The 13570-nt window shown below is 42.1% G+C and overlaps 2 protein-coding genes across 31 annotated transcripts in view; one reads left to right on the plus strand and one right to left on the minus strand.

Moving 5' to 3' along the window:
- ZC3H14 (zinc finger CCCH-type containing 14) overlaps positions 1 to 1302 on the plus strand; it is a 39149-nt gene extending 37847 nt beyond the window's left edge. For all 22 annotated transcript variants that reach the window (XR_014059528.1, XR_014059529.1, XR_014059530.1 and 19 more), the window contains 2 exons: positions 191 to 297; positions 1024 to 1302. Coding sequence is in view for 15 of the 22 variants with exons in the window: in XM_081510355.1 (XP_081366481.1) it covers positions 191 to 297; positions 1024 to 1030 (114 nt within the window). In the remaining 7 variants the exon portion in view is untranslated. The remainder of the gene's footprint in view (positions 1 to 190; positions 298 to 1023) is intronic.
- Positions 1303 to 3510: 2208 nt separating this feature from the next.
- The window catches only part of EML5 (EMAP like 5), a 156521-nt gene continuing 146461 nt past the window's right edge, over positions 3511 to 13570 (minus strand). For 7 of the 9 annotated variants that reach the window (XR_014059527.1, XR_014059526.1, XM_081510331.1 and 4 more), the window contains 9 exons: positions 12620 to 12777; positions 11040 to 11154; positions 9339 to 9527; positions 9010 to 9182; positions 7182 to 7344; positions 6786 to 6889; positions 5884 to 6037; positions 5319 to 5419; positions 3511 to 5038 (listed from right to left, as the gene is read on the minus strand). Coding sequence is in view for 7 of the 9 variants with exons in the window: in XM_081510331.1 (XP_081366457.1) it covers positions 5002 to 5038; positions 5319 to 5419; positions 5884 to 6037; positions 6786 to 6889; positions 7182 to 7344; positions 9010 to 9182; positions 9339 to 9527; positions 11040 to 11154; positions 12620 to 12777 (1194 nt within the window). In the remaining 2 variants the exon portion in view is untranslated. The remainder of the gene's footprint in view (positions 5039 to 5318; positions 5420 to 5883; positions 6038 to 6785; positions 6890 to 7181; positions 7345 to 9009; positions 9183 to 9338; positions 9528 to 11039; positions 11155 to 12619; positions 12778 to 13570) is intronic. The other 2 variants (XM_081510333.1, XM_081510334.1) reach the window with 1 other exon arrangement.

The raw sequence follows: 13570 nt of genomic DNA on the forward strand, positions 1-13570 counted from the left end.
CTCTTTGATTAGGATTATGTGTCTTGGTGGGGGTTCCTGTTTGAGGGCTTCAGTAGTAGTAGAATAAATGTGAACCGTCCGTACCTGCTGCCCCGTCGCCCTGATGGGGGCTGGTTACTGTCACCCCGGGTTGCTGTGGGTTTCTGCGTCAGCTTTGCAGGTGTTGTTGAAACTGTTCTCTTGTCTTTAGCACTGTAGGTTTAACACTCAGTGTACACGACCTGACTGCACGTTTTACCATCCCACCGTTACTGTGCCACCACGACATGCCTTGAAATGGATTCGACCTCAGACCAGGTAAAGGCTAGTAGTTTTTCTAATGTCATTCCAAATGCTTTTCTGGTATATGTAATAGTTTATTAAATTTGTAAGCATACAAATTTGGGGGAAACATCACTTTTTGTCTGCTGTTCAGTTAAGGGTCCTTTGGCAGAAGGTTTACTGCATAAACCAAAGTTTGTTTCATTCAGCAATTGCTTGTTTGCCTCAGGTTCTCTTTAACTTCTGAACCTACTATGTGAACATGAACTTAAGGCCTTCAAATGACAAATTTTCACATCAGTTTTCTTAAGACATTATTAACTATATAACATTGAAATTAAGTTTCAAAATATTTTTACTGTGACCCTTACATTTAAATGCATCTATTAGTATCTTTTATGTACCTTATACTGGGCTTCCCTGGTGGCTCAGAGGGTAAAGCGTCTGCCTGCAATGCAGGAGACCCGGGTTCAATCCCTGGGTCAGGAAGATCCCCTGGAGAAGGAAATGGCAACCCACTCCAGTACTCGTGCCTGGAAAATTCCATGGACTGAGGAGCCTGGTGGGCTATAGTCCATGGGGTTGCAAAGAGTTGGACATGACTGAGCGACTTCACTTGTACCTTATATAACTGAGTTATCCTTTTACAAATCTTATATTTACATTGTAATCTGTAGAGCAAATCTTGTCTGAAAATAACTCAACTTCTCTTAACTAATGTTAAAGCAGTTAATTGAAAAACTTTTGGTTTTGTTTATTCAGTGAATGACACCCAGTCCTACCTGACAGAAGACTGTGGCGTTTGAAAGTTTCCATCTACTGATGAAAGACATTCTATAGAATTTGTCAAATCTTTGAAACTTGGAATATATTGCTTTCATAATATGAAGTTTATTGCCTATCTGAAGTGTCTAATTTTTCAAGTTTGTAAGTTTATTAAGTGATTTTAACATTGGGTCTTTTTTTGTTGTTTGTTTTGACTATGGAAAGACAGTTTAAGGAAAAGCTGAAATCGATTAAAACATCTGAGGCATGTTTGTACACTGCTGTGTTCAAGTATCAGAATTTACACCGTGGTGCCGTCACTGTTAGTACTGACGATGCAGCCTGAGGCCCCAGGGGTGTTGTGTGGAGAGTGATGGGTGAGGGGAGGGTCCTTGTTCCAAAGGCTGGATGGATGGCTGCTTTCACTCCCTCCTCCCCTGGTAACAGGAGTGCCCACAGCGCTGAGGTAGCCTCACAGTTACTCAGTCCCGCTCTTTAAAGTGAGTTTAGTCTGAAAAGCATGACTATACAAGCTTTTTGAGTTGCGTACTGCTTTGGTAAATGGTTCCCAAATATCTACTCCCTTGCTTTTTGCTAAAGGATGAGCGAGGTGGGTTGTGTAGGGTGGACACAGTTGGAATGGCAAAGGCAAAAAATAGGAACCGTTCCTTAAAATGCTTTCATTTACTGTTAACGTATGCTTTTTAAATAAGTATTTTTGGGATCTACATTATCACAAAATTATACAAAAATTTTTTACAAGTATATACATAAGGTATCAGAACAAACTTTAAACTCACAAGATTATAGCCATACATACATATTCTCACGTTCTGAAAAATAATATTCTCAGAAATAACTCCACAGAAAATATAGTTATTACTGAAGATAATTTTTTAAATGTAAAAATTAGATTTAAATAGTATATTTTAAATGACAGACTATATAATTACAGAGATCAGATGGGTAAACTGCCAAAATAGGACTAAACTTTTGGGATACTGAATGAAAATACAGAGTTTTGTGTGTGTGGTTTTAAAATTGTTAAGGCAAGAAGTGTCAAATGCTTTAAGTAACGGATCACTGATTTTTAAAGACAATGTAGTTTTTTAAAAAGTAAAGCTAAAAGTTAGAAAAAAAGAGTGAATGCAAAAAGGATAGTAAAGATCAAAATATTCTAAGGACCAAATTAAACTATATTAAAAAAAAGTTGTTTGACATGCTTATTAGTCATACATCCAAGGGATAATAAAACTACATGTGTGTAAAAATCCATTTTCAGATCCTAAAATCTGCAGCCTTATGGCCATCTCTTTGCCGTTGGAAGAAGAAAGAATTACCCGGTTATTAAACCATCTTTTAAGCTGCACTTTGCTGTGCTTGTAAGACTTGAAACGTTAGAACAAGCGGGCCAGTGCACACACTGGCACACGGAAAGCTCTCGCGCCGTTAGCCTTGGGTGAGAGGACGGTTCCACTTGATTCTAAATAGTTTTACTCCACTGAATCTAAGGTACTTGTTCATTTGAGTGTTGACTTACTTGAGATCCTTTATTTCTGCAGAAGAAATTTGTTTTAAATTGTACTTAAAGAAATTTAAACAGACTTTTAGTATCAATGCTCATAAAGGGAGTATATTTGTATTCTTATAATTTCACTGTAAAGAACGTAAGTGGGAAAGAAGGGCTTACATGATTTAGTTCAACCATTTTATGAGGAAATAATATGCTGAAATCAGATTTTTTTCTATTTAATAGACACAGCCTGGAGGCGCATTAAGAGTTTCATCTTTCAGTTGCTTTGGTTTATGGGCAGGCAAAGGTTCACCATAACTTGGTCCAAAATGAACCACCATCAGAAAAGTTCACAGAAAAGGAAGGGAACAGAGGTGGCCGTGAGTGGCACCAGGGTGCCAGGATGTTGGGCATGCGTTTGCCCACAGAGAGACCAGCAGTGCCAGGGGAGGGCTCAGGTTACAGATTCGAGAGCTTAGTCAGGTGCTGCAACACAGAAACAGTCCTCTGAGTTGAAAAATCAGCAGGGTGTCATCCACATGGCCTGTCACAGTTGTTCACCTGGCCCTAGTCGATGGCTGGTGTGAGGACGGTGGTTGTGGGCTGACGACTAAACTCAGCCTGACCGTGTCGGGACACTGACCACAGGGATTAAGGCCGCCTCCGGCTGACCGCCGTGGAGCAGGACCACACAGGGGAGCAGGTTCATCCTATGTGGTTCCACGATCATGGCCGAAGAGTTTCCACCCACGCTGCCATGGAACTGGAATTTCTCTTTAGCCAAAAGCAGGTAAACTTGACTCAAGGAAACTTTAAAACTGCAACCGGCTCAAATAGAGGGGAGTGTGGTTCAGGGGAATTTTTAGCTTTAATTTATTGACTGCTCCTTTATAGTATACATGAATAGAAGCTTTAAATATTAGTGTTTCATCAAATTGGGCTTAATTTAGGAGAATCCATTGACACGAAAATGAAAGAAAATGATCTTTAATGTTTCAAGCTTCTTAAACGAACGTCAGTCCTTCAGACGAAGCTGTTCAGAGCTGTAAAACTGACCAGGTTCAGTCACTGGTTGGGCTTCCATGATGCAACTCGGCCTTTTCTGGTTTTAATATTTACAGAGTGTTGCACATAGAAAACAGATAGCCAGAGACCTGAAAGGCTCTATTACACTACAAAGGTAATTAACACATGAAAATAAAAATTCATAGGACCAATACAGCATCTTAAACTTCTTCATACCTAGAAAAATAGATTTTAAAATAGCAGTCTGCATAATTTCCCGTCTTCAGGAAACTACAGATAAGCTGAACAGGACGCTCCTGAATGGCAAGCACTGATCTTTGGCAGCATTTAAAGTGAACGGAAGGGAAGACCCAAGAGCTTAGCCCCGTCCACCAGGAAAGATCTGTTACAGACAAGTTTTATACGAGGGCTGATACTCACTCCTTTCGGAAGTCAGCCTATGGGGTGGCATACATTAAACAAATTTTTCCATAGAAAAAAAGGCTACAAAAACTTTATTTCAAGAGTTGCTAAATTACGTAACTTTGTAAATGTGAATTCAATGCTTTAGTTTACATGTTAAATAAATGTTTCTATTAGACTGCATCTTTAAATATTCAGTATTCTCTCCCAGTTAAATAGTACTGCTGTCTAAAACCTTAAACTGTATATCACTGGAAATGATTGTTTATCGTACTTTTCCATTAATGAGGCTATAATCATATTTTACTGTTTCAGTTATAGAGATGAATTCTGAACGTAAGAGTGACAGCTCAGAAATGAGAATAGTGATCATACACTACTGACTGGATCTGTTCTTGAATTCAAAACTTTCAGGAGAAAAATGTCTTTATAAGCGGGACTTTATTAATGCTTAGGAAGCATTATATTCTCCAGTAGACCTCGTGTGTGTTTTCTTAGGGAAAATAATGTTTGCCTTTTAAAAACTGTGATCCTTTAGGGTGATGGTATATTTCCTTATGTAAACACAAGGATAAAATACTCAACAGTTGAATCTTGAAAATAAAAATTCAAAAAAGAAAAAGTTTTGCTAAAAAAGAGGATGAAAATTATCCAAGTTGGGTTTTTGAGGTTCTGGTTCGTTTTTTTTGAGGAGCTCTGTCTCCCAAACCTCCCCAGCAGGTCTGCCAGATGTGCACACTCCCCAGAATGGAGAGTGGCTTTCACCATCAGTTCATTTAATCCTTTCTTGACATGGGATTACCTGGCAGTGTATGGATTATGGACTGTTACCTAGTGCATATTACAAATATTTTGAACCGATCCATCTTTGTTTTGACAAGTTTGGGCATTTACATCCCTGTTTCAATCTTAGGTTAGCACCACTTGACCATGCAGGGTTTGGTTCGGATTATTTTTTCCTCTTGTGTAGTCCTGCTTTTCTCAAGGCTGTTGATTTACAGAGTCTTACAAAGTCTTCTCAGCATCCATATCTTTCAGTGAGGCATATGTACACATTTCCAGACAAATAAACTGCAATCAGAAAAAACAGCAGTGAGTTCATGATATTTCTAGATTCTCAGAACAGTCTGTTTTTCAGTTAAGCTTTCAAATCATACATGTATAAAAATTTTCCTTCTTAAGTCCTTTTATTCTCTGTGTACACAGTATACAGCTCCAAGGAGCCATGTGGTTTTGCTACCTTATTATGATGTTGACTAGCTGAGTCCGTACAATGAACCTGTCAGAAGAAGTGATATTGAATGTCTGAAGCTAGGAAGTTGGCGTATCTTGGGCTGGGAAAGATGCCAACCTGCAGTCATCACCGCCGGCACTGACAACGTGTCGATCACCGCTGGTAAAGCGGATATTTGTCACGTGGGGTGAATGACCCAAGAACCTTCTGTGCTTTGCCTGGAAAACAATGAAGAACAAGGCTCAGGGTGTGTGATGAACACAGAAGTCAAAGGTTTCTGTCAGGAACCACCATCTACATCACAAAGACTGTGGAGAGAGTAAGCAGTTTGGACTACAGCTATTGATTAAATGCTTTTTCAGAGTGATGGGTCTGCATTGAAAAGCATTTGCAGTTTGGTAACAGATGGATTAAAGGTCTGGTAAGGCTGAGTGCAGCTTTGTTAGGATAGTTTGAGAAGATGGCATGACTTGAGGGCAAGGGGAGATAATTTCTAACCGCTTTTATTCCAGGGTAATGGATTTAGGAAGTTTGGAAAATTTAGAATTACAAATTTCAAAATATTTTCAAATCATGAGATGACAACATATTTTAGCACATATTATGTGGGAAAATGTACTAATGATTATAAGTAAATTGGGGGTAAAGTTAACATAAAATACTAAACCGAAGGTAAACTTACAAATTTTTCAGGACATGGGAAGTCAAATAACTTAACCATGCCAAAGTCATCTCCCGTTACCAGGCTGATTCCTGAATGAGAGACACAGGCACAGCTGACATCTGCTTTCTCAGCGTGTCTGGACCAGATCCCCATAACTTCATCTCCTAGAATACTAGAGAGAAGGAATAAAAAAAAATCCACCAGAGCAAACACAGGTTTACCATACTGAACAAGTTTCATGGCAATTAATCTCTAAGTACCTAATTACGTTATTTAGACATAAGAATAAATTATGAAAAGGCGTTACCTGGAAGCCTGAATTTCTCCTGGGGTGTGAATCCCTGCACATACACCTTATTGAAATTTTACAATTTTAAGGGTTTATAGACTAGACAGTCTTTCAAAAATTCAAGTAATACTTCATGGTAGCCAAAGAACTATTTTAAAAATTAAGTGATGTTTCTGCTATAGGAATTTGATGGCATCTTTCATTTTCATTGATGATAACTCATGGTTAACTATTCCACAGCCAGCAACTTTGAACCCCTGCACAAGGTCTCGTTTTTCACAGCTGCTATCAATAACATTCCTACAGAAAGAGAAATAATACTATTGCCTAGCAGTACTCAATACATGTTTTTGTCTGTTATTAAACCTACTTAAGGAAGTATCATGGTATCTTTAAAGTCACAACTTTGATTTCCTTAAAAGAACTGATAAAGCATAGAAATATATTTGATCAAGAGGGGACACACCCTGACTCTATTATTCTCTTAGGAAGAATTCAAGATGGTAACAAAAACTTAAAACTCAATTACTTTCCCTAGGGGAATGGCTCTAACTGTTCAGAAATAGGATTTTCTAGTTTTCCCGACTTTCAGTCAGTTAGTTCTTCCCTTCTAAATACACGAAATATTTACCTAGTCCATGTAGCCCAGGTAATCCTGTCAATGGCAGCCTGATCCAGAAGATGTTTTCCTGAAGGCACTTCATAGACATGCCGTTTATAGCAACCAGTGGAGACCTTTCATAATATTAAAATGGAACAAGAATTCCATGTGAGAAGTAAAAATTCAGAAATAGTTTATCGTATACTCGCAAAATGCCACTTGATTTACACTTCTAAAATTATTAAGACTAAAAGATGACTATAAAAATCTGAGCAAAAAAAAGGACTCATAAGAATAGATTAGTAAGGAATTATGCAGAAACAGTGGTAGTGAATGAAAGGCAAGAGCTGAGCTGGGAATAGGCATTTCAAAAGCACTAACCATGTAAAAGCAGAACTATTCAAAAATACAGTGTGAGTGCTGTACCTGGAGATGTCTGCTGTCTGCAGAGAAGTCCATCTGAATGACGAAGCTTGGAATGTCTTTGCAGTAGCTAATTCTGTTAAGGGTGGGGCCCAGGGTTAGGTCATAAAAATCCACTGAATTCTCACTGGAACCCACTGCCAGAAACCGGGAATCGGGACTAAATCTGAACATACAACAAGAGATGACATGCAAGGATGCATTAGAGCACATGAAATACAGCAGCGTAAACATCTAACAGACCCCCCTGGTAGCCCAGGGGCTGAGAACCCGCCTCCCAGCTCGGATCCCTGGTCTGGAGTCCCACATGCCTTGGGGCAGCTCAGCCCGGGCGCCACAACTAAGGCTCCAACCAAGGCTCCTCGCAGCCACATCAATTAAAAAACTTTAGACCAGTGACTCTTCCTTTTTAGTTCTTAGTAAGTTTTTGAGATGTATGTGTGTGATATGGCCTGAAACAGATTTACCTGATGGGCACAACAGATTTTGCAGACTGATACCATATTTGTTTTACATGAGACAGGTTAATATTTTATGTCAATGTTAAGTGGTTCCTGAATTTTCATCTGATTTCTTTAAAAAGATCTCAGCTTTTAAAAAGCCGCTAACAATTTACATATATTACTAGGTTACATAATTCAGTAAGAGAGGATTCTTTTATCTGCAAAGACCGTACCTTAACAGCAAGGGACACAGACCAGCTTAACTCATGTCAGCCTATTAGATGAAGGGATACGACTTGGAGCTTGGAAGAAGTCATTTTTAAATAAAATACTATCTGCCACATAAATACACAAAGCACTGTTTGCCTAGTGATCATGTGAAGCCATATGGTTAAGTGTTTTGAAAATGCTCCGTGGTCTTGCGGACATGCCTTTGGAACACTGGAGGGTTTAGGGAAGCCGTAATCACTGTTCATATACTGACGTCCTGAGGAAGGTTATCAGGTGTAAAAACGGTCTTACTGGTGAAAAGAGTGCAAGTTTTGACAGACCTGGATTCAGTCATCTCTGCTGATCACACAAGTGCTCAGTCTCTTCAGTCATGGCTGACTGTGCGACCCCATGGACTGCAGCCCGCAGGCCCCTCTGTCCACGGGATTCTCCAGACAGGAAGATGAGCGGGTTGCCGTGCCCTTCTGCAGGGGATCCTCCCGGCCCGGGGAACTGAACCCAGGTCTGCATTTCCAGCACTGGCAGGTAGGTTCCTTGCCACTAGCGCCCCCCGGGAAGTCCCAAGTCCAGTAAATGGTAACCACTGTTAACAAGCTCAAGCACTGGAAAAGGCTCCAGAAAAACTTTAATTCAGATTCTGTAGCACAGATGTTCAGTGACAATGGATGAAAGGAATGAACTATATATTCAGTAGAGATGAAGAGAAGTAAAAGGTGTTGAGGGTTTTCTAGGCTCTGTAAGAGATGTTGGCGTTATAATTTTAATGTTACGGGTTTTTTTTACTGTGCCGTGCAGCTTGTGGTACCCGCATTCCCCGACCAGGGACGGAACCCAGGCCGTGGCAGCGAAAGTGCCCAATCTCAACCACTGGGCCGCCAGGGAATTCCCTAACTTTCCAGGCTTTCAAAGGGCAGATGAAAGGTAACTCTTGGCAAGATGAGCTTCCTGGACGTGTCCAGTGTGACACGTGTGCATCAAGCATCCCTGAGGACTTGCTGTCACAAGGCCCTGTGATTGGTGCCCAAGCAGCCATATTTCAGCACGCGGTTTACGGTGTGTGGAAATGCTGCAGGTACTGAGGACCTTGTCTCCCAAATTCCAGCTGGGTGGGTCACTTAAAGGATGCCCTAGACACCCTGGCCCGTCGGCTGACTGACCTGATATCGTGGATCGCACACCGTCTGTCTCTCTTCTTTCCCCATATCTTCAGGGAGCTCACAAGTAAAATGATAAATTCTCCGTTTTTCATCCCAATGGCCACCATGTCCCCTTCCGGGCTGTAGCATACCGTACGAGCAGCATGTCCCAGGCTCACTTTGTTCAGCATCTTCTGCATCAGAACCAGGGGGGTCAGAGAGAAGGACATTAAGTAGAGAGCTTACAGAGTAAACAGTCTCCCCCAAATTCTCCACACAATTCTGAACTTGTTAAGTGCAATTTAGGACTCTGCTTCTTAGAAACTAACATCTTTTCAAGCTGCACGCACCCTGTCAGCGATGTCCCAGAGCCTCACTGTCCCGTCCTCCGCAGCGGACAGGAAGCAGTCCCTGGAGGGGTGGGTCGCCAGTCCCCACACAGGGCCGTCCACGTGGCCATTCACCAGGACGTGACACGCTGCGTTCTTCTCTCCAACTTCGATGATTTCAGCGTTCCTTGTCCCCACCAGTATCTTGCCCTGAAACACAAGTGGGGCCAAAACAGTTACTGGACTACCAGTTGCTGCTCTTAGTAACCTAAGGATGACCTACTGACCTATGTGATAATGTGACGTGCGGTGGGAAATAGACCTTCCTCAACCTGCAGTGGGGTTGCATCTGATAAGCCCATCATAAGCTGAAAATGTCAAGTGCGCTCAACACACCTAACCTACCAAACGCGATAGCCTGGCCTTCCTTACACATACGCAGGACACTTACCTAAGCTGGCAGTTTCACTCTCTCCTTCTCGCACCTTGGGGATGGGAGAGGGGCTAGACGTTGACCAATAGTGAAAGAGTTAATCAGTCAAGACTACATAAGAAGCCTCTACAAAGGCCAGGGTTTGGAGAGCTTTCGGGCTGGTGAACAAGGGGAGATGGAGGCTGAGTGGTCATGAAGCTCCACACCGCTCCATGGACCTCACCCTGCGCAGCTCTACGTCGGCTGTGCCTGAGTTACGTCTTTTACAGTAAACTGGTGATCCAGTAAGGAACACGTCTCTGAGTTCAGTGAGCCGCTGGAGCAAGTTAACTGAACCCGAGGAGGGGCGGTACAACCCTCTCTCATTTACAGCCACTGGGTCAGGGCACAGGGAACTGACTGGTGTCTTAAGTCCAAGAAGAGCTGTTGGACCCTCTGAACGACAGCTGACCAGAGGACAGGCAGTAACAACCTGGCATCTGAAGGGGTGGTGAGGGGGCCAGTCTGGCAGGACTGAGCCTCCAACCTCCCGTGGAACCTGATGCTTTCTCTGGTAGATACTTTCAGGATATAGTTGAATTTATGGACACGCTGGAGAATTCCTTGGTGCTGTGTGGGAAGCACTCCTGAATTCAACGTGCACACACTGGATCTGCGTCCAAAACCAAAACCTACTCTCAGAGAACTTTTTGTCTGGACTAATCTAGTAGCAAGCCAGGCATTAGCTCACACAAAGCTTTCTATGGCCAGAGGCGCAGCCCAGGAGCACTAGGCCATGCTGACCACTGCACATCTCGCTTCTCCAGTCATCCAGGTTGTGAGGCTGTGATATCTTAGTCTGAAGATTTCCAAAAAGGAGTTAAGTGCATTGGGATATGGGAAGAAAGTATTGAATTCTGGTTAAAAGTAACTATAAATAAAAGTAAGCACACCTAATATTTAATAGACAGACTAAGGATAATACAGGTTATGTATTTCATAAATACATTTATTGTGAGTGCATGCGTGGTCAAAGTTTTTTAGAGCAATTTGTGTTTTTTCATCAAATGGAGACAGCTGCCTTAATCAAAACGAGTCAACTGGCAAAGAAATTCAACTGTCTACCAGAGTGGATTCAAGAAAACGAGGAGCTATATGGATACAGAGCTTAGGCGAACGGCTTCTTGTCTTTCTGCAAAGAAAGTAGCAGAGAAGAGGCAGGGAAACTGGAAGGCGCGTCTTATCAGCGGCTGCCCCTCGAGCTGCAGGAGGGAGAGAGCCCAGGAGGAGTCTCCCCTGTCGGGGCGCACCTTGCCTCTGCACACGGAGCGCACGCAGTCGGTGGCCTGGCCCGTCTCCAGCCGGAAGGCGCGGCACCGCCTCAGCTCCTGGTCCCACAACTTGACGGCTCCTCCCTCCTTTGACCTGAGAAAAGAACCGCCCAGACCAGGAGACGCACTTACTGCTGGCTCCTACAGATACTTTTTATTATTAAAGACTTAACTACAAGCAGAACACTAAAAGAGGCTCCAGTCTTTACACTTTCTATGGCAATTTTAAAACACACTGTGTCTCAACCATTCAGTTCAAGCAGATTTTATGGAAATTAATTTTTCTGACGTAAACATAAGTTTACTTAGTCTGTCCTCCTCACATATACTTTTTACTCTCATAATACTTTTAACTGAGGAAACGTGCAAAATTTTTTTCTGGCCATGCCATGTGGCTTGTGGGATCTTAGTGCCCCCACTAGGGACTGGACCCAGGCCACAGAAGTGGGAGCATCAAGTCCTAACCACTGCGTCTCCAGGAAGGTCCCCAAAATGACTCAATGTTGAGAGGAAAATGGAAATGTAAGGTAAGATAACAGGATTAGCGATGCTGTGCTACAGAATATATTATCAGGGCCAAAAGGGCATATTTCTTTCCAACTATTACTATTAAATATGCTGCTGAAACAGTTTAATAGGTTACTAGTGAGTAGGAGTGTGCAAGACTAGATGAGGTGTGGAAACAAAAGTGTCACAGTAATATATGCAAAAGATAAAATATAGCCTATTTATGGTTTTTCTTTTGGAAGAGGTGGAAAATATATTCCTTTATTTTCTGCTAGACGAACTGTCTTAGGACAAAACCATATTCCTGCAGCCTTTTTATACAGTCTTCCTTTGTGTGAAAGGCAGAGCTGCTGCGTGTCTGTGGGCTCTCAATGCTGTACAGGAGTGCGCTTACTTCCCGGTCACATTCCATTTTAACATGCATATGAATGCATTAGTAGAAAATCAATGGTAAGTATCTGGTTTCCACTGGGAGATTTAAAAATCACTCAGAAAAAGGGCTCTCTTCAGACTTACATTTTGACGTGTTGTCTTAACTTTTATCTAACAAGTTTGCCTCAAGCACAAGCAAACAAGGCCAAGTCTATTTCTAGCAATCCCTCATCCTTTCCTAGACCAGCAGAATGCATCTTATCCCTTAGTATCCAGTCTGAACAAAACAGGAAGCAGACAGTCAAGATGCATCCCAAATCTAGTGGCAAGGATCCCCCCATAGGTCATCACCAGAATTCTACTCAGCAAATACTTACACAGGCAGAGAGACATGAAGAAAATCAATTCCTAACCTACAGGATAGTTACCCATGAATATTTCAGAAAAATGATCACCCCAGTTGCTGGAGCTTAGATTTACCTACAGTGTCAAAAAAACTGGGAACGATTTAAGGCCAGAAATGAAAGTCATCAAGAAGGCACTTGTATAAAAGGCCAGTAAAGGAGCAGCACTTGAGGAGCGAGGTCAGAGAGGCCAATCCCTGTGACCTCGACACAACCGCGAACTGCAGGCGCCATGACGCGGGGGGTTCAGTGAGGCTGCGAAAACAGAGAACTCACGGCCTCTCCTTGCCGCCAGTGACGATCAGTCCGTCTCGAAGGGTGGTGTACATGGCAAACACAGGCCCGTTGTGAGCTCTGGCCACGATCCTACACAGTATGTGGTCTTTCCACACACAGACATCTCCACTGATGGTACCTGTAAACGTCAAGTTACTCTGAAAAGGAGTGGGGGAGGGGAGATAAACTCATCAAAGGTTCAGGCAGAGTCAGACAGCAATTCTCTACGTAAGCGTGAGCCGCGCAAGCGTGAGCCGCGCAAGCGTGAGCCGCGCAAGCGTGAGCCGCGTAAGCGTGAGCCGCGGTCGCCCTTTTGATACAAGGAGCATGGGTGGCAGGAGAAACAGTGGAGTCAAGCGTCAGAAAATCTGCACTCAGGGCTTCGCTCTGTTAGGGCCACTTCCTTTTCCATGTCTGTTGCTTATTAGCTGGAATAACCTTGGTCAAGACTTCTAACCCCTGTGAATATCAACTTTTTCATGTGTAAAATGAGCGAGTTCACAGTCTCAAAGTTACCTTTGAATTAAAAAATGCTGTAAATTCTCGTTTATATCATCCCTTTGAGTTGCTCCCCTCTAGTTGCCCAAGGAATAACTTCAAACTCATTAGTAACTGAGAGTGAAAAAAAGAATACGAAGTGAAAACAACTTTCATAATAGTTTTGATAGGTTTGATAAAATACTTTGTCATGGAATGTAAAACTTATCTGTAGCAAAATAGTAGTTTTGCAGTTGTATATGAAAATTAACATTTGCCATGATTTCTTAAAATAGCAAAAGTCATTGCATTTCTGCAATGAATCCAAAATAAGATAAATATGTTAAGGTACCAAAAGTTTAAGAATGCTTTAGATGATTTGGAGAATTTCAATCTTGATATAGTTCATTTATGCAAAAACAAGAGAAATCAAGTTCTGCATTATGTGTTATTTTGTCTCATTTTAACTTCCCT

This window comes from Giraffa tippelskirchi, chromosome 7 (assembly GCF_054371585.1).
Source record: "Giraffa tippelskirchi isolate mGirTip1 chromosome 7, T2T-mGirTip1v1.2.pri, whole genome shotgun sequence".
NCBI classification, from domain to species: domain Eukaryota; kingdom Metazoa; phylum Chordata; class Mammalia; order Artiodactyla; family Giraffidae; genus Giraffa; species Giraffa tippelskirchi.